Source organism: Heteronotia binoei, chromosome 2 (genome assembly GCF_032191835.1).
Source record: "Heteronotia binoei isolate CCM8104 ecotype False Entrance Well chromosome 2, APGP_CSIRO_Hbin_v1, whole genome shotgun sequence".
NCBI lineage: Eukaryota > Metazoa > Chordata > Lepidosauria > Squamata > Gekkonidae > Heteronotia > Heteronotia binoei.
Window position 1 is genome coordinate 12415617 of NC_083224.1, and position 20527 is coordinate 12436143.

General features: G+C 48.1%; 1 protein-coding gene across 1 annotated transcript in view; it reads right to left on the bottom strand.

Moving 5' to 3' along the window:
- Positions 1-19184, bottom strand: part of HELZ2 (helicase with zinc finger 2) — a 67677-nt gene extending 48493 nt beyond the window's left edge. Inside the window, exons 1-8 of the mRNA XM_060230581.1 lie at positions 18146-19184; positions 16558-16741; positions 14704-14811; positions 13533-14056; positions 12132-12570; positions 8165-8364; positions 6443-7229; positions 238-313 (exon numbers count right to left, since the gene is read on the bottom strand). Of these exons, the coding sequence (XP_060086564.1) occupies positions 238-313; positions 6443-7229; positions 8165-8364; positions 12132-12570; positions 13533-14056; positions 14704-14811; positions 16558-16741; positions 18146-19143 (3316 nt within the window). The 5' untranslated portion in view covers positions 19144-19184. The remainder of the gene's footprint in view (positions 1-237; positions 314-6442; positions 7230-8164; positions 8365-12131; positions 12571-13532; positions 14057-14703; positions 14812-16557; positions 16742-18145) is intronic.
- Between the last annotated feature and the right edge of the window lie 1343 nt (positions 19185-20527).

Here is a 20527-nt window from a genome sequence, read left to right on the forward strand (position 1 = left end):
TCAACGTGTTTGTGCACCCCTTTTTGGCGGCATATTTGAGTCCAGTGGCACCATACAGAACAAGATTTTTGGGGTGTAAAACTTTTGAGTCAAAGGTCCTCTCATTAGGAAAAACCTCATTACTGTCTAAGGAGCTACCGGATTCGAATCGAGCTCTTTCACTGCAGATCAACACAGCTACCCTCTGAAACCACCTTTTTGGCTGTCGGCGCATTTGACAGCTGAACAGTTACTAACCTGGTAGATTCTCGTAGCTTTCTACCACCACCTCTCTCAAGCACTTCTTCCTCAGCTCCTGACGAATTGCCGCAATCTAGGACAAAGAAGACACCCCTTAATAGAAGAATTAAGTATGGAGGGCAACCAAGACAATTAGGGGGTCAGAGCACCTTCTCAAAGAGCAAAGGATGAAGAGTCTGGGGCTTTTCCATTTAAAAAAAAGACAACTACGGGGGGGTGGGCATGAGAGAGGTTGACAAAATTATGCATGGGGTGGAAATAGGTGACAAAGAGAACTTTTTCTCACACTCACCAAAGACTAGAACTCAAGGTCGTCCAATGAAACTGATGGGCAGTAGGTTCAGGACAGACAAAAGGAAATACTGCTTGACACAGAGAATGATTCAAATGTGGAAGACATTGCCAGAGGATGGCGTGATGGCCACAGAAATAAAAAGACTTTAAAAGGGGATGAGATAGATTCATGGAAGATAATTCTATCAAAGGCTATTAGTCATGGCAAATGAGGGGAACCTCCACATTCAGAGGAATTAATCCTCTGAATCCCAGAGCCAGGAGGCAACATCAAGGGAAGGTCTCGGCCTCTCTGCCCTGTTGTTGGTCCTCCAGAGGAACTGGTTGGCCACTGTGTGAGACAGGATGCTGGTCTAGATGAATCCTCACTGGTCTGATCCAGCAGGGCTCTTCTGATGTTCTTATGAAGGCCTTGGCCTCTCTGCCCTATTGTTGGGCCTCCAGAGGAACTGGTTGGCCACTGTGTGAGACAGGAGGTTGGACTAGATGGACCCTCACTGATCTGATCCAGCAAAACTCTTCAGAAGTTCTTATGAAGGCCTTGGCCTCTCTGCACTGTTGTTGGACCTCCAGAGGAACTGGTTGGCCACTGTGTGAGACAGGATGCTGGACTAAATGGACCATCACCGGTCTGATCCAGCAAGGCTCTTCTGATGTTCTTATGAAGGCCTTGGCCTCTCTACGCTGTTGTTGGCCCTCCAGGGGAACTGGCTGGCCACTGGGTGAGACAGGATGCTCGACTAGATGGACCCTCACTGGTCTGATCCAGCAGGGCTCTTCTGATGTTCTTAATAAGCAGCCCCTTCCCCCAGCAAGTTAACCTACAGGAAAACTACTTAAGAATCCAGGAAAACCACAAGGTTGGTGCTGTTTTGGCTATTCTTGTGGAGCCCCTCAAGCAAAGGAAAATGTATCTGAATTTATTCTGTTTGTCATGAATTTGCAAGATCTGGCCTCATAGTTTTGGCCTCTGAGCAAGCCATTTTTGCCTGGCTCGTTAAGCAACATGTGGCAAATAAAACAACTTCTTCATTGCCCAACAGGCCATTGTTTGCAACATGGAATTTTGTTTTTCTTTTGAGGACTTGGGGCTTCCTTTCTTTTTTGTGGACTAGTATCTTTTTGGACTTATCCACAAGTCATGAAAGAACCTCGGTCTTCAGGGGCTGTGGCTGAGGGATGGAGCATCTCTCTCTGTTACATACGGCAGGTCCCAGCGGTTCAGTCTCCAGTTAAAGGGATCAGGTTGCAAAAATGAGAAAGACCTTCGCCTGAGACCCCAAGGAACCGCTGCCAGTCAGAGCAGACAATACTAGTCCAGACAGACAAGCGGTCTGACTCAGGATTAGGCAGCTTCGTGGGCGCTTACACTGTGATTTTATGTTACCACGGTCAATGAAAGGAAAGAGGTCCCTTCCTCCAAAACAGACACTTGGCAGGCCTTCCCTCGATCCCAGGCCTAGGGCTGAGGAATGAGTGGCCTGTAGGCCTCAAAGAAGCCTCTCTCCCAATAGGAGGCCTGTTTGGCCTGTAGGCCTCAAGGAAGCCTCCCTCACAGTAGGAAGCCTGGGAGGCCCTGCTGAGATTTTTCCCTCCAGGCCTGCATTTCCCAGACAGCCTTCTGATTGGACTGGGGGTGAAATCGGAGGGAAAGGGAAGACCAATCATAAGCAGGAGAGAAAGGGAAGGCCAATCACCACCAAGGAGGTGGGGCCCTGAGACAACGAATATAAGGCCTCTCTGAGGCAGGAAGGAGTTTTTCTTCCAAGAGGTTGTAGCAAGAGAAAGTTCCTCGCACATGAAGGGTGAGTTGGAAGGGTCGAGTAGCGAGACAGCCATTTTAGGAGGCTGCCGGCTCCTTTATGCTGTTAATCTTGCCCTGCTTGTTGAAAACATCTCCCTGTTCAGGCTAGAGGTAGAGGCACCACATTTTTAGTATAGCATCTAGTGACTCTCTCCAAAATACCCCCCAAGTTTCAAAACGATTGGACCAGGGGGTCCCATTCTATGAGCCCCAAAAGATGGTGCCCCTATCCTTCATTATTTCCTATGGAAGGAAGGCATTTAAAAAGGTGTGCTGTCCCTTTAAATGTGATGGCCAGAACTCCCTTGGAGTTCAATTATGCTTGTCACATCCTTGTTCTTGGCTCCACCCCCAATGTCTCCTGGCTCCACCCCCAAAGTCCCCAGATATTTCTTGAATTGGACTTTGCAACCCTCGTTCAGGCGGTTGCTCCCAAATGTTTTTATGTCCCACCAGTCGGGGGATGATGACCCACATTTCCTCTAGAGTTGCCGGCTGTATAGCCTGTGTGAGTCCATTTTCATTACACACTGGTGCTTCGTTGCCCTAGGGTGGCCAAGTCCAGTTCAAGAAATATCTGGGGACTTTGGGGGTGGAGCCTGGAGACTTTGGGGGTGGAGCCAGGAGACACGGGATGGAGCCAGGAGCAAGGGTATGACTAGCACAATTGAACTCCAAAGGGAGTTCTGACCATCACATTTAAAGGGATCGCACATCTTTTAAAATGCCTTCCCTCCACTGGAAATAATGAAGGCTAGGGGCACCTTCTTTTGCGGCTCATAGAAATTGACCCCCCTGGTCCAATCCTTTTGAAACTTGGAGGGTCTTTTGAGGAGAGGCATCGGATGCTATGCTGCAAATTTGGTGCCTCTACCTCAAAAAACAGCCTCCCCCACAAAGAGCCCAAGATACTGGCAGAACAATTCTCCATTATATCCTATGGGAATTGTTCTCCATAGGAAATAATGGAGTGCCCAGCAGACATTTCCCTCCCCCCCAGTTTCTGATGATCCTGAAGTGGGGGGAGGGCCTCCAAACCGGGCGATCCCCTGCCCCCACCTGGGGATTGGCAACCCTAGTTCCAGAGTTGCCAGCTGTATAGCTTGTGTAAGTCTATCTTCATTACACGCTGGTTCTTAGTTGCCCTGAGTTTGGTAGGAGGACAGTGTTAGGCCGTTCCCAAGAGAACATATCTCTCGTACTCATTACCGGCCCTTACCTTCAAAGCCTGAGGTGTTTCTTCTCCCCAATGGATACCAGGTGCCAGATGGCCTGGCACATCCTAATGTTTCGGATAGCTGAGTTAATTATTTTTTGACTCGTTGCCAGCAATTAGAGTATAAGATGCCTAGGTTTAGTCATGCTAAAACTAGGATTCTACAACAAAAATTGCAAGCTAGTGACCAATTTGCTAAGAAATATATAGAAACCAGTCCAAATGTCCAAAACGTGTACATTCAGGTCCCCAAGTAGTGTGGTGACAAGCCAATCGATTAAGTACTTGTTTCTTTCCAGTCTTCATCAGACCTGGGACCAATATTGATTCAATTATATAGATTCTTTACATAATTTTTAAAAAAGGGGGACGCAGAGCGTCTCCAGCAGCAATTTCACATCGGCTACAGCTCAGTATGAGGCTTCATGCAAGAAGCCTCGCACAAGAAGAGCCTCTTCTCGCACAAGAAGCCTCATACTGAGCTGTAGCTGATGTGAAATTGCTGCTGGAGACGCTCTGCGTTCCCCTTTTTAAAAAATTGTGTAAAGAATCTATACAATTGAATCAATATTGGTCCCAGGTCTGATGAAGACTGGAAAGAAACAAATACTTAATCGATTGGCTTGTCACCACACTACTTGGGGACTTGAATGTACATGTTTTGGACATTTGGACTGGTTTCTATATATTTCTTAGTAAATTGAACACTAGCTTGCTTTTTGTGTTGTGTTATCCATTGTAGCAACCTCTCTCAGATTGTATTCTAAAACTAGGATTCTGGCAAGCTTTGCTATATGTGTATGCGCTCAAGGCCCAGCAGACAGGCGCTTCTTTTAAAAATCTCCTTGCAAGCAAACTTGAATCTTGCAAATCATTTACTTGGGATTTCTGCAAACCCAGGGCTTCTGGCCCTCCCTCCCAATTTAGGGCTGCCAACTCTGGATTCTGAAATACCTGCAGATTTGAGGGTGGAATTTAGGGAAGGGAGGGACATTGGTGATAAAATGTCGTACAGTCCATGTTCCAGAGCAGCCTTTTCTTCAGAAGTGGAATATTATATAAATACAAAGGGCAAGCCATGTAGTCTGGAAATAAGTTGTAATTCTAGGTGATCTCCAGCCATGCTTGGAGGGAGGGACAGTGGCTCAGTGGTAGAGCACCTGCTTGGGAAGCAGAAGGTCCCAGGTTCAATCCCTGGCATCTCCAAAAAAGGGTCCAGGCAAATAGGTGTGAAAAACCTCAGCTTGAGACCCTGGAGAGCAGGGGAGGGATGGTGGCTCAGTGGTAGAGCATCTGCTTGGTAAGCAGAAGGTCCCAGGTTCAATCCCCGGCATCTCCAACTAAAAGGGTCCAGGCAAATAGGTGTGAAAAACCTCAGCTTGAGACCCTGGAGAGCAGGGGAGGGATGGTGGCTCAGTGGTAGAGCATCTGCTTGGTAAGCAGAAGGTCCCAGGTTCAATCCCCGGCATCTCCAAAAAAAGGTCCAGGCAAATAGGTGTGAAAAACCTCAGCTTGAGACCCTGGAGAGCAGGGGAGGGATGGTGGCTCAGTGGTAGAGCACCTGCTTGGGAAGCAGAAGGTCCCAGGTTCAATCCCTGGCATCTCCAAAAAAGGGTCCAGGCAAATAGGTGTGAAAAACCTCAGCTTGAGACCCTGGAGAGCCGCTGCCAGTCTGAGAAGACGATACTGACTTTGATGGACCAAGGGTCTGATTCAGTATAAGGCAGCTTCATATGTTCATATCTTGCAGCCCTACCCCAGTTACAACTGGTCTCCAGCTGACAGAAATCAGTTCCCCTGGAGAAGATGGCTGTTTTGGAGGGTAGGGGTCTACAGCATTCTAACTTGCTGAAGTACCTCCCCTCATCAAGCTTCACCTATCCACCCCATTTCTAGAAACTTCCCAACCTGGGGTTGGCAACCCAATGTTGTTCAGTAATTTTCTAATCTTTCTGGATCCTCATGCTTCAAGCAGAACTGTTCACCTGGTAGCACCCTCAACAGTGAAGGGCACTGTTTGGAAAGGTGAAGGAAGAGGGGACCTGCTGGACCCTCCCTGGTTTAAACCCCCAGACCAAAGTGCTGGCAGCTAGTAAAGGCCATTGCCTGTCCCAAAGCTGAAGAGAACAGGAAGATTAGAGGGCTCCTGGGAGAGACAACCATCTTAGACCAGCATCCATGTGGCCCCCTCACAACTGCAACAAGACGGAAAAAGAAAGAAGGAAAAAGAAGGGAGGAAGAGGAGAGAGATTGGATTTATATTCCCACCATTCACTACCCAAAGGAGGGCTTACAATCTCCTTTCTCTTCCCACAACAGATGCCTTGTGAGGTAGGCGGAGTTGAGAGTGCTCTGACAGAAACTGCTCTTGAGAGGAACAGCTCTGTGAGAACTTGTGACTGACTCAAGTTCACCACAGAAGGTGCACGCAGAGGAGTGGGAACTCAAACCCAGTTCTCCCAGATAAGAGCCCATGCACTTAGCCGCTACTCCAAACTGCCAGTAACGAAGATGTGATTATGATCTAACCCTTCCCATGGCACTGCACCAACCACTGGGCCTAGGACTGCCAACTTCCGATGGAAATTCCTGGAGATTTGGTGGGTGGAGCCAGGGAAGGTCAAGTTTGGGGATGGAGGGACCTCAGCAAAGAATAATGTCATCCTCCTTCATAAACGTTCATCCTCTGGCAGCCATTTTCTCCAGGAGAACTGATTTCTGTCACCTAGAGATCTCCAGGCCCCACCTGAAGGCTTTTTACATACATATATATATATATATATATATATATATACACACACACACAAGTTTATTCCGCAACTTTCTCCCAGTTTGGCCCACCGGAAGGTTTCCAACCCTATATAGACCCCCCCCCCCTTGGTGCCTACCTGGCTTCCATAGGAGACCACACAGATCTTCTTAAGGTCATGCTCCCCCCATTCATCTGGCCACTTCTCGCTCATCTCTTGTACTTTCTCCACCACCTGCATAATCTCAGAAACGTTAATCCAGGAAGTCTTTGATGCATCCTGGTTCGCAGAACCCGCCACGTGGCAGAACATGAGAGGATGGAACTCTGGGTGAGGAGGGATCTGGCCCACGGCATGGATGGCATCTCCCTTGCCCACGTAGAAGTGCCTGGAGATGAAGTCGATGATGCTGGCGGTGGAGCGGTAATTCTCGCTGAAGATGATCCTGCTCTTCTTGGCCGCTTCTTGCTTCTCCTTCTGGTAGTACTGGAAGAGACGGTTCAGCAGCGTGTGGTCGGCCGCCTGCTCGCTTCCTTGCAGGCAGAAGAGCTGCGGGGTCATCTGCATGTGGTCCCCTGCCAGGACGATGCGGGTGTGCAAGGTCGCAAGGGAGAGGGGCACCAGAGCTTCGCACTCCAGCATCTGAGCAGCTTCGTCGATCAAGATGTGGCTGAAATAACCAGCAGGCACCCCAAGCTCCTGGGAAAGCATGGAAGTGGTGATGATGATCTGGTGCCGATTCAGCTCCTCCTTGGTGGGGAGGCGGAAGGAATCCTGGTTGGGGGAGAGGCAGCAATAGCGCAGCGTGATGGGGTCAGTTGATTTGACCAGCCTGTGAGTGTACTTTATGCAGAGTGGGATGGCCTCTGGGTGCCCGGATTCAACGTAGGCGTGGAAGTATTCACGAGTATATATATCCGCTGCACTGGAAGAGAAGATACACTTACTGAAAATGATCTATGGGCACCACTTCTGGTATGTGCCAGAAGTGATGTCATCACAATGTGGGATGCTCTGGTATTTGGGCAGGAGGTCCATCAATGGGGCTAGGACACTAGAAGCTCTCCCACTGTTGCCTCCCCCAAGCACCAAGAATACAGAGCATCACTGCCCCAGACAGAGTGTTCCATCTATGCACTGATGGACCTCTGCTCCAGATGTTCATCCAATCCCCTCTTGAAGCTGGCTATGCTTGTAGCCGATACCACCTCCTGTGGCAGTGAATTCCACATGTTAATCCCCCTTTGGGTGAAGAAGGACTTCCTTTTATCCGTTCTAACCAAACTGCTCAGCAATTTCACGGAGTGTCTATGAGTTCTCATATTGTGAGAAAGGAGGAAAAGTACTTCTTTCTCTACCTTCTCTATCCCATGGATAACCTTGTAGACCTCTATCATGTCACCCCGCAGTCGACGTTTCTCCAAGCTAAAGAGCCCCAAGCATTTCAACCTTTCTTCATAGGGAAAGTGTTCCAACCTTTTAATCATTCTAGTTGCCCTTTTCTTCACTTTTCCCAATGAGATTTGGAAATGGAACTTAGTGGGACAGAGACCTCAGTGGGGGTACAATGGCACCGAGGCTCCCCTCCAGAGCATCCATTTTCTCCAAAGAAACTGATCTCTGTGGTCTGGAAGCAAGCTGTAATTCTGGGGGAATCCCCAAGTCCCACCTGGAGGCTGGCATCCCCATTTGAAGGTTGAGAGCCCCAGGTGAAACCAGGACAAAGCTATCCCAGCAGCCAAAGGCAGCTAATCAGATAAAAGACCACCCGGTGGAACGTAACAAGAAAAAGATGTCAAGTCAGTGTTAGAACGATACCCCCCCAGAACAGATCTGCAGCAGTCCTTCAGTCCAGCTTACCTGTTGGTGTGGGTGCAGATCAAGACACGCGTCTTGGGCTGCTTGATGATCTCCAAGGTAGACATGGCCAAGGTGAAGGTCTTCCCCGTCCCAAAAGGCCCATAAATCAGGAGAGGGGGCACCTGGCGGGGCCCAGAGGCCTGCCCCGTGATGAAGGAGAAAGCTTGGCTCTGCTTCCGGTTGCCCCTCTGCAACTGCGCCTGTCGTGGGATTGGGATATACACCCAATTTCAATGTTATTACGGTCCACAACCAGATCCAAAACAAAACATTATCAGGTATACTAGTATACATGTGACTAGCTCCAGTTAAAAAGGGTATGCAACCAATATTACACATATTATATAATGCATATTTATCCGAGTGTTTCTAATGTCATTTTAACAGGGTATACAACCAATATTACACATATTTATCCGAGTGTTTCTAATGTCATTTTAACACGACAAACGTAAGCTTGTTATGTACTAGTATATACACTAGTATACATGTTACTAGCTCTAGTTAAAAAGGGCATACAACCAATATTACACATATTATATAATGCATATTTATCCAAATGTTTTTAATGTCATTTTAACAGGGTATACAATCAATATTACGCATATTTATCCGAGTGTTTCTAATGTCATTTTAACAGGACAAACGTAAGTTTGTTATGTACTAGTATATACACTAGTATACATGTTACTCGCTCTAGTTAAAAAGGGTATGCAACCAATATTACGCATATTATATAATGCATATTTATCCAAGTGTTTCTAATGTCATTTTAACAGTACATGTTAACAGGGTATACAACCAATATTACGCATATTATATAATGCATATTTATCCAAATGTTTTTAATGTCATTTTAACAGGGTATACAATCAATATTACGCATATTTATCCGAGTGTTTCTAATGTCATTTTAACAGGACAAACGTAAGTTTGTTATGTACTAGTACATACACTAGTATACATGTTACTCGCTCTAGTTAAAAAGGGTATGCAACCAATATTACGCATATTATATAATGCATATTTATCCAAGTGTTTCTAATGTCATTTTAACAGTACATTTTAACAGGGTATACAACCAATATTACGCATATTTATCCGAGTGTTTCTAATGTCATTTTAACAGGACAAACGTAAGTTTGTTATGTACTAGTATATACACTAGTATACATGTTACTCGCTCTAGTTAAAAAGGGTATGCAACCAATATTACGCATATTATATAATGCATATTTATCCAAGTGTTTCTAATGTCATTTTAACAGTACATTTCAACAGGGTATACAACCAATATTACGCATATTTATCCGAGTGTTTCTAATGTCATTTTAATACGACAAACGTAAGCTTGTTATGTACTAGTATATACACTAGTATACATGTTACTCGGTCTAGTTAAAAAGGGTATACAACCAATATTATGCCTATTCATCCAAGTGTTTCTAACGTAATTTTAACGGTATGAATATAAGCTTGCTAAAACATGCTTTCCTGAGCAAATGCATTCTTAAAAAAAAAAAAAGATAATCCCCTGTGCAAGCACCAGTCGTTTCTGACTCTGGGGTGATGTTGTTTTCACAACGTTTTCACAGCAGGCTTTTAATGAAGTGGTTTGCCATTGCCTTCCCCAGTCACCTACTAGATGACCTGCAGGGAGAGGCAGTTTGGTGTAGTGGTTAAGTGTGCGGACTCTTATCTGAGAGAACCGGGTTTGATTCCCCACTCCTCCACTTGCACCTGCTGAGATGGCCTTGGGTCAGCCATAACTATGGCAGAGGTTGTCCTTGAAAGGGCAGCTGCTGTGAGAGCCCTCTCCAGCCCCACCCACCTCACGGGGTGTCTGTTGTGGGGGAGGAAGGGAAAGGAGATTGTGAGCCGCTCTGAGACTCTTTGGAGTGGAGGGCAGGATATAAAGCCAATATCATCATCTTCTTCTTCTTTGGGGCAGGCAACTTACTTGGACTGTTGTAAGCCTGACCAGACCTTCTCAACTCTCCAAGACTGAACTCATACTGAAGGCTACCCGCCCAAACTCTCCAATGTAAATTGCAGTTCCTGCCCAGAAACTTGTTTACCCTCCTGCAGCCTTCTGGGAAACTAGCCTAAAAGACTTCCTGTCTCTTTAGGAGGCCTCAATTGCCGGTTCCAGACAGGAGGGGAGAGGGAAGGAGACTAGGCCAAAGCGTTGCCTTACCTTCCAGCCAACCCCCAGACAAAACAAAAAAGTAAAGGTAGTCCCTTGTGCAAGCACCAGTCATTTCCAACTCTGGGGTGACGTTGCTTTCGCAATGTTTTCACGGCAGACTTTTTACGGGGTGGTTTGCCCTTGCCTCCCCCAGTCATCTACACTTTCCCCCCAGCAAGCTGGGGACTCATTTGACCGACCTCGGAAGAATGGAAGGCTGAGTCAACCTCGAGCCGGCTACCTGAACCCAGCTTCTGCCGGGATTGAACTGAGGTCGTGAGCAGAGGTTAGGACTGCAGTACTGCAGCTTTACCACTCTGCGTCGTGGGGCTCTTCCTAGCACCTCATTAAAATAACAGTTTTTCAACCTTGCCAGGGCGATGGACAGCTTATCTAAAACTTCAGTGGCTTCCAACGACTTGTGCAGACTTTAGCAGGAGTCAGCTTGACTGTTAAGAGGCTTTCGACATATTTCATCAATTACATGTTCCGGATAATTAGCTCTGGCTGCAATGACGTTCGCCTTAGAGACAGAACGAATGTAACGGCACAAAAGTGATGAAGGCTTTGATAATGATTTCATCTTTTACTGTGGAGTCCCATAATGCTTACTGGGCGAACTAATTAGAGGTCTGGGAAATGCAGTTCAGAGAAGGAAACTGGAAACTAGGCAAAGTGGAGCTCACCTGACTTGGGTCTTGGAAGTTGACCTGCAGCTGACCTGACTTGGAACCCTGCTACCGTTTTATATATTTAATTTCAATTATTTGAACTTAGAATTTTCTTTTGTTTTCTTTTTGTGGATTTTTTTACGGGTATGGAGGTGAATAGATTGTAAGATTGTAGATTGATTTATTCCTTGTATCATTCTATTTTCTGCTTCTGCCTTATGCAAACCTCATGTGTGAACACTGCTTTCCTAATGAGAAAGAGTTCAACTCAATAGTTTTGTACAGGGGGTTAGACTAGATGACCCTGGGGGTCCCTTCCAACTCTATGATTCTATTATTCTAAGTAAACCAAACAGTAGGGTTTTTTTGTTGAGAGTTTAAGAACCGGGATCCTGGAGAAGAAAATATCCAGTGGTGTTTAGAGCAGATTCCTCTCAAAGAGAGTCTGTCTTAAAACAGACTTGAAAGTATAAAGTTCTATTGCTCTGTGCTATGGGTAAACAGAGACTGTTCTATGAGCATGTAACTGGGTATGGAGAAATTCCCCAGTTGGTGGTGGAAAATGCCCTGAAATCATAGCCAAATCATGGTGACCCTGTAGGGTTTTGAAGGTAAGAGACAAACAGAAGCTTCATATTACCTGAGAAGGAGGAGGGGGAGGAAGAAGGAGGAGGAAAAAGAAGAAAGAAGTAGGAATAGGGAGGAGGAAAAAGAAGAAAGAAGTAGGAGTAAGGAGGAGGAAGACGCTGACATTGGATTTGTATCCCGCCCTCCACTCTGAATCTCAGAGTGGCTCACAATCTCCTTTATCTTCTTCCCCCACAGCAGACACCCTGTGAGGTGGGTGAGGCTGAGAGAGCTCTCCCAGAAGCTGCCCTTTCAAGAGCTATGGCTGACCCAAGGCCATTCCAGCAGCTGCAAGTGGAGGAGTGGGGGAATCAAACTCGGTTCTCCCAGATAAGAGTCCGCACACTTAACCACTACACCAAAGTGGCTCTCTTTAGTGGTTTTCCATCCAACTAGTAACCTGGCCTGACCCTGATGAGCTTCTGAGTCATCCAGATCAGCACGATCCACCTAACTAGATACAAATAAATCCATTACACACCTGTTCCAGAGGCTGTGGAACGGAGCAGGCCGCCACGTCAGGAAGGACCAGGCGCACATCCACGAGTTGATCCGTGGCGTGATGCCACTGCCGGAACTCGAGCTGGTTCATTTGGAACTGAATTTCAACCTTGACGGATGTCCCGCTTTGGAGGCCCAGCTCAGAGCAGCAACGCTTGGGGATCACCAGCCAGACGCTCCTCTCGGTGATGGCTTTGGTCTCTACGCTGACCTCGTAGACGCGGTTGCTGGTGGGGGGATCCGGCGCCAGGAAGGCGGTTTGGATGGAGCGGTGAAGCAGGTATCCCTCCTTGGAATCCTGGGTCACCGAGCAAGGGGTGAGGACGTGAGCGAACAACTCACCCGGAAGGGCAAACCTCATCCCAAGGCAAGGGGTCTCCAACATTTGGTGAAGGGAGACGGCAACTTGCAAGCTAAGCCTGAGCCAAAGCAGGGGAATAAACGCAGAGGCAGGAATGGGGGAGACAATGAGGAAGAAAGGCAGAGAAAGATGAGAATGTCGTTAGCTCTGGTCTTCAGGGACTGGAAATCTTAAAGCTATCTTCCTTAAAAGACCAACATGCTAATTCTAACTAAAACCATCATGGACTTTATAAGATGCGCCGACGGGCTCTGATCCAAGCTCTAAACCAGAGGTGGCCAACGGTAGCTCTCCAGAGGTTTTTTGCCTACAACTCCCATCAGCCTCAGCCAGCATAGCCAATGGCTGAGGCTGATGGGAATTGTAGGCAAAAAAAAACATCTGGAGAGCTACCGTTGGCCACCCCTGCTCTAAACAAAACCGTCTTTCAGACCTGTTTGTTCTCCTACCATATAGTGGTCCTTTTGGAATCGGGATCCTGCAAAGCGGTCGTTCTTGATGCCATCCAAAACCGTATGCCGGGGATGGCTAACTGATAGCAGCCCTCCAAAGACTGAATTAGATATATTTTTTTGCATAATGCCAGTTAAGACTGGTGAGCCAGAAAGCCATGTGGATAAGAGCTCATCTCTAGGCTTCAGATGCTCGCCCTAAAATGTAAATCCTTCCTGTTGCAGATTCCAAGAAAGACGTTAAAAACTCTGAAATTCAGCCCAAGACTTGGCAACCCTGAAGTGCAGGCTTGAGAATATAACAATGGGAGGAAGGTGAAAGAAACCCATAAAATCTTTTGCGCCTGTAACAGATGATTTTGTAGGGGACCCAGAATCTTTAATTTAGTTTGCTTTCAGACCACTTTGGACCACAAGGCGGCGACAACCAGCAACGCCATAAGAATCAATAAAACCCAGGAAAAACCAATAGCTTCCCCTCGCAACTACCGATTTTTATTAATCTACCTGTTGGGGATACCCAGAGAAGGCACCTGGCCGGCGCGATGCTGCTACAGCCGCTACTCACTTTGTGACGACAGTTTGCTCCGCCTCTTCCTCTCTGAACAGGAAGTTGTGCATTTGCTCCCGGTAGTTGACGAGGGTGATTGGCTTCTTCTCGGCACCATGCTTGAAATCCAGGGAGAGGGACGGGATCTTATATTTGGCCAACAGTTGGATCTCTTTGCTGGAACGCGGCACGCTGGGCACCACCACCCGGTTGCCGCTGTGCCAGCGGGCGAAGTCGACAAACTGGCTGCTCTGTTCCGCCGCCGGATCTACACTCCAGTGAGCTTCTTTCTTGCCGATCTTAACCTGGAACTTCTGCGCCAACACTGGCCGGCTGCCGAAGTCAAAGACTAGCCACTGTTCGTAGATGCCAAAGGTGCAGCACTCCACGCACACCCGTATCTCAGAAACCGGCGGAGAGGTGGGCAGGGGCTTAAATCTTTCTCCCGAGGCATAGGTGAGACCCCGAGAGAGCCCGTCCCCTGCCAGGAAGAAGGCGGCTCCAGGGGCTCTCTTCAACAGAGCCACATGTTTTAGGGGCTTCTGAAATCGGAAAGGAACAGCGACATCAGCAGTGCAGAGAAACAAAACCACATGCACACAAATTCACTCTATGCGGTCTGTGCCGTAGGGGTTTGAGTTGCAAGAGACAGCGAGTTAAGAACGAAGCTGCGTTAGTTTGAGCCAGCCCACAGTTTTTTAGCCTCCGGCTCGCACATTTTGGTCTTCGCTCGGGAAAAAGGGCACCAGAGTGAACTCATCGATGCAGGCAGCTCACGACTTTCATGCCAGTCGCTCACGAAGTAGGATTTTTGCTCCAAAGACCCCACAGCTTAGAGGGAACATTGCAAGGGGGAAGCTCCCCGGAAGGGGGGAGCTCCCCGTTAGGGGGGAGCTCCCCGGAATGGGGAGAGACGGTGGCTCAGCGGCAGAACATCTGCTTGGGAAGCAGAAGGGCCCAGGTTCAGTCCCCGGCATCTCCAAAAAAAGGGTCCAGGCAAATAGGGGTGAAAAACCTCAGCTGGAGACCCTGGAGAGCCGCTGCCAGTCTGAGAAGACAATACTGACTTTGATGGACCGAGGGTCTGATTCAGTATAAGGCAGCTTCATATGTTAACCAACCCTAGGAAGATTCCACGTGAGGTCATGAGTCATTGCTCATCTGGCCCTAGCATGCATTTCACGCTTACCTGGGAATGAACTCTGAAAACCCACTGGTATTTCATCTTCTTCTCCTCCGACCACACTTGCAGCGGCTGCTGGCAGGTAACAGTCACACCGTCAACCTGTTCCGAAATCTGATGAAGAAAGTGAGAAGATGAGGGCGGGGGGGGGGGGGCGGGGTGGCATGTAAGCCTGGGAAACGTTCCTGGCTTACGTCGTTTTTTGCTGCTATAGACAAGGAACTGATTCATGCAACTAATTCCCTGCACCTACTTCTGTCTGATCAATACTGGAATGCCTTAAGTGGTTCATGGTTGGTGTAGGAGTCCTGACCAGTGTTCCCCCCCTAAGCTGAGTTAGAAGAAGAAGACGACATTGGATTTATATTCTGCCCTCCACTCAAGAGTCGCAGAGCAGCTCAGAATCTCCTTTATCTCCCTCCCCCACAACAGACACCCTGTGAGGTAGATGAAGATACTGGATTTATATCCCGCCCTCCACTCCGAAGAGTCTCAGAGCGGCTCACAATCTCCTTTCCCTTCCCCCCCCCACAACAGACACCCTGTGAGGTAGATGAAGATATTGGATTTATATCCCGCCCTCCACTCCGAAGAGTCTCAGAGCAGCTCACAATCTCCTTTCCCTTCCTCCCCCACAACAGACACCCAGTGAGGTAGATGAAGATATTGGATTTATATCCCGCCCTTCACTCCGAAGAGTCTCAGAGCGGCTCACAATCTCCTTTACCTGCCTCCTCCACAACAGACACCTTGTGAGGTAGATGAAGATATTGGATTTATATCCCGCCCTCCACTCCGAAGAGTCTCAGAGCGGCTCACAATCTCCTTTACCTTCCTCCCCCACAACAGACACCCTGTGAGGTGGATGGGGCTGAGAGGGCTCTCACAGCAGCTGCCCTTTCAAGGACAACCTCTGCCAGAGCTATGGCTGACCCAAGGCCATTCCAGCAGCTGCATGCAGAGGAGTGGGGAATCAAACCCGGTTCTCCCAGATAAGAGAGCTATGGCTGACCCAAGGCCATGCCAGCAGGTGCAACTGGAGGAGTGGGGAATCGAACCCGGTTCTCCCAGATAAGAGTCCGCACACTTAACCACTACACCAAACTGGCTCCAAGCTAGCTCACAGGGGAGGGAGAGAAAGAAAGAGAGAGCGAGAAAGACAGAAAGAGAGAGGGAGAGAGAGAAAGGGGAGGGAGAGAGAAAGAGAGGAGAGAGAGAGAGAGAAAGGGGAGGGAGGGAGAGAAAGAAAGACAGAGTGAGAAAGACAGAGAGAGGGAGAGAGAAAGAGGAAGAGAGAGGAAGAGGAGGAGAAGAAAGAAAGAAAGAAAGAAAGAAAGAAAGAAAGAAAGAAAGAAAGAGAAGAAAGAAGAGAAAGAGAGAATAAAGAGATGGAGAAGAGAGAGAAAAAGAAAGAACAAAAGAGAGAGAGAAAAGAGAAAGAAAGAAGAGAGAAAAGAGAGGGGGGAGAAAGAAAGAGAGAAGAGAGAGAAAGAAAGAGAGAAGAGAGAGGGGGAGGGAGAAAGAGAGAAGAAAGCGAGAAAGAAGAGAAAGAGAGAGAAAGATGAAAGAGAAAGAAAGAGAGAACAAAAGAAAGGAAAAGAACAAAAGAGAGAAAGAATGAATGAAAGAGAGAGAGAGAGAAAACAAAAGAAAGAGAGAAAGAAAGAAAGAAAGAAAGCTGTTGCCCTCAAGTCTTGTATGGGGCTTTGCTAGAAACATCTGGCTGAAAAGAGGATGCTGCACTAGACAACTCTTGAGTCTTATCCCCCAGTTGCTTTTCTAACCATTTTACCAAAACGTAGGCCTTCCATTAGGGAAGGGACACTGCAGCCTGGTTTCTCTTCTCCGCCGACCACTTACAATTAAGACCTCGTTGTGGCTTTGCTGGTATTCCGCAAGCAGCCGGTCCTGATAGGAGAGGAGGCCGCCCTCTTTGGCAAGCTGCTTGTTCTCCTCTGCCGCTTTGGTCCTCTGGATCCACTCTTCAAGCTCCTCTGTGGAATGGGCCTTGGTGCAATCCTGCCCATATTCGCAGATGTCAGCTCTGCAAGGAAAAACCGGCCCACGGGCCCAGAGCAAAAAAGAATTACACAAAAGGAAGGATGTACATTCACCTTCCTTCGCCTTCAACCAGCAACTGGCAGTCTGGGCTAGACCATTTCTCTTTACTTGAGTTACTAAGAGAGGTTCCCTTAGATGGGCTGTTCCTTCTTCTCTGGCCCATACCTCCTTCAATTGTTGTTCTCGTGCTAAGATTTTTAACGCAAAGCAGCTCTAGCAATTGCCAGAAACTTTAGTTAAGATTACCATAGAGTTTCTGGTGATTGCTAGAGCTACCCTTATCATTTCCAGGTGGCTCTAGGAAATCAAGAACTCTATGGTTAGAACTTCTGCTAAGTAGCTGAGGCCTGGTTTTTCTTAGGCATTCTCTTCGGGATGATCTCACACACACACACACGCCTAGGGTTGCCAAGTCCAATTCAAGAAATATCCGGGGACTTTGGGGGTGGAGCCAGTAGACTTTGGGGTGGAGCCAGAAGCAAGGCTGCGATAAGCATAACTGAACTCCATAACTGGTCATCACATTTAGAGGACCGCACACCTTTTAAATGCCTTCCCTCAATTGGAAATAATGAAGGATAGGGGCACCTTCTTTTGGGGTGCATAGAATTGGACCCCCTGGTCTGATCTTTTTGAAACCTGGTGGGTGTTTTGAAGAGAGTCGTTGGATATTATGCTGCAATTTTAGTGCCTATATCTAAAAAAAACAGCCCCCCAAAGGCCCAGATACCCTCAGATCAATTCACCATTATAACCTATGGGAAGCAGTCATTTCCCTCCCCTCCTCCTACTTTCTGATGACCCTGAAGCGGGGGGAGGGCCTCCAAACCGGGGGATCCCCTGCCCCCACCTGGGGATTGGCAACCTTACACACACCCTTGGCCCCTGTTCCCACCTGAGCAAATGGGAATCCCACCTGCATGCCTTTTGGTGAAAAACTATGGGCTTTCCCTTTTTGCTGCTTAATTTAAAAAGGCAAAGGTAGTCGCCTGTGCAAGCACCAGTCGTTTCTGACTCTGGGGTGACGTTGCTTTCCCAACATTTTCACCGCAGACTTTTTACGGGGTGGTTTGCCATTGCCTTCCCCAGTCATCTACACTTTCTCCCCAGCAAGCTGGGGACTCCTTTGACCGACCTCGGAAGGATGGAAGGCTGAGTCAACCTGGAGCCAGCTACCTGAACCCAGCTTCCGCCGGAATCGAACTCAGGTCGTGAGCAGAGGGTTCCGACTGCAGTACTGCAGCTTTACTACTCTGCGCCACGGGGCTCTCCCTGCTTAATTTAGCACCTCCCATTATTTAGAATATTTCTACACCGCCTCTTGAGAGCCCTCTATTCTAGGATGCGCATGGCAGAATTAGAGAGTCCCAGAAGGAATCATGCTTACCGTCCGCACAGCAAAAATTTCCTCAGGCCATAGGGAGGGGCCCGGTGGTTCCATTGAACCGTGGCATCCATGGCCATCATCTGCAGGTGCTCCACGGAGGAGCAGTGGTTCTCGAAGCTCTCCTGAGAGCTGCAGGTCACCAGGCACACTCGGCAGTAGAACTGGACTTCCGGCTGCGCGGGTGGCCCTTCCGGCTTGCCGTCCGCTGAAGGGGTCAGAAGGTCGGCACGCGCCAAGCCGAGACTCTTCTCTGCCTCCCACACAGCCATTTCCACGTCACTGTGAGCATAGCTGCACCGATTGGCCCCGTGCTTGCATGGTTTCCCGGTAGAGATGTATATGCAGTAACTCAGTTTCTGTACATGTTGTGGGCAGGGCCGGATTTCTGTGTACTGCTCCTTCATCTTTCCATCGATTATGGCGTGCACCAGAAGGGCTTTCCAGTGATTGGCACAGGTCTGATTCGAGTCCTTGGGAGAGATCCTGGGGGGACTCTGATGGAAACACGACGTGCAGATCTCCTGGAAGGAGCCTCCAAACTCGCTCCGGATTTCCTCCGAGATGCTGCTCCGCACAGGCACTGAAAGGCCATTTGCGAGACCGCCGGTTTGAGCCTGCCGCACCAGCGCTTTCAAAGCGTGCCTTTCCATGCCCGTCTGCTTCTCAAACGTCCACACGGCCACCTCTTCCTTGCACCAAGCGAAGGTGCAGAAGTTCCGATGCCTTTTGCAGCCGGAACCCGCAACGTAATATCGACAAATGTCGTAACTGGCCGGCTTGGGAAAGTCAGGTCTTCGACCAACCTTCCGCCAGGATTTCCCGCTCGAGCCCTTCCGCCGGGCGAGGAGGATTTCCATCATGCACTTGTGTTCCACCTCCTTCAGCTGATACGTGCTCTCGTTCACTCGGAGGCTGCATGCTGAGCAAGCCAGGCGTAGCTCCAGCTGTTTCTGGAGACTGTCCAGTAAAGACGGAACTACCCCGTTCTTCCGGGGCATCTCCGGGAAAGTCCTAATGGACCCAGTCAATAAAGGAGGAAAAGCTCTTGTTTCGGTGCTCAAAACCGCTGTGGCTACAGGCGTGAGGGTTTTCCAGGTCAGTCTTTAGTCACAAAATCCTAGCGGTTAGAAAAAGAACAAAGTTAGAAAGAAGAGTACTAAAACTAGCAGTCATTTTGTAGAAAAATAAGCGGTGGAGCTCATCCAGGGATTGTTATGCAGCTGCAATGCTATTCAATGGACAAGGAGGTGGAACTCTCAGGAGGAGGAAGCGGAACTCTCAGAAAGGTTCAGGAGCTGCACTCCTGTGAGCTCCCACTGAATCCGAGGCCTGACTAAAACCCCCTTCTCCTCTCGTCAAATGCTGTATTCCGAGTCAACTGAAGTATGTTTTCCAGAGGTAACCAACATGGCGCCCGCGGGCTCTGTGTTAACTGCTGATTTTTCCTGGGGCCTGCCAAGTGTTTGTAAAATGCTAAAATATACAGGCTTCCGTGTAAAGATGACTGGAGAAGAAAACACTAAAGAAACAATGTTAAAGACAAAATTATATATTCTAAATTTCCATACACATATACAAACCAATATACCAGGGGTGGCCAAGGGTAGCTCTCCAGATGTTTTTTTTCCTTTACTACAAATCCCATCAGCCCCAGCCATTGTCCATGCTGGTTGGGGCTGATGGGAGTTGTAGGCAAAAAACATCTGGAGAGCTACCCTTGGCCACCCCTGCAATATACTCTTACTAGTTATATAAAATTTACACATCAAGTAGAACATCAGGGAAGTATTATGATGTTTACCAAACCTCTCCACAGCAGCTTACATGACGATTTAAAGAAATAATATTTAGTCTGAAATCTCAGACTGCGGCTATTGTGAAATGTAACACTTGGAGGCATATAAGAACATAAGAGAAGCCATGTTGGATCAGACCAATGGCCCATACAGTTCAACACTCTGTGTCACATAAGAACATAAGAGAAGCCCTGTTGGATCAGGCCAATGGCCCCTCCAGTCCAACACTCTGTGTCACATAAGAACATAAGAGAAGCCATGTTGGATCAGACCAATGGCCCCTCCAGTCCAACACTCTGTGTCACATAAGAACATAAGAGAAGCCCTGTTGGATCAGGCCAATGGCCCATCCAGTCCAACACTCTGTGTCACATAAGAACATAAGAGAAGCCATGTTGGATCAGACCAATGGCCCCTCCAGTCCAACACTCTGTGTCACATAAGAACATAAGAGAAGCCCTGTTGGATCAGGCCAATGGCCCATCCAGTCCAACACTCTGTGTCACATAAGAACATAAGAAAAGCCATGTTGGATCAGACCAATGGCCCCTCCAGTCCAACACTCTGTGTCACATAAGAACATAAG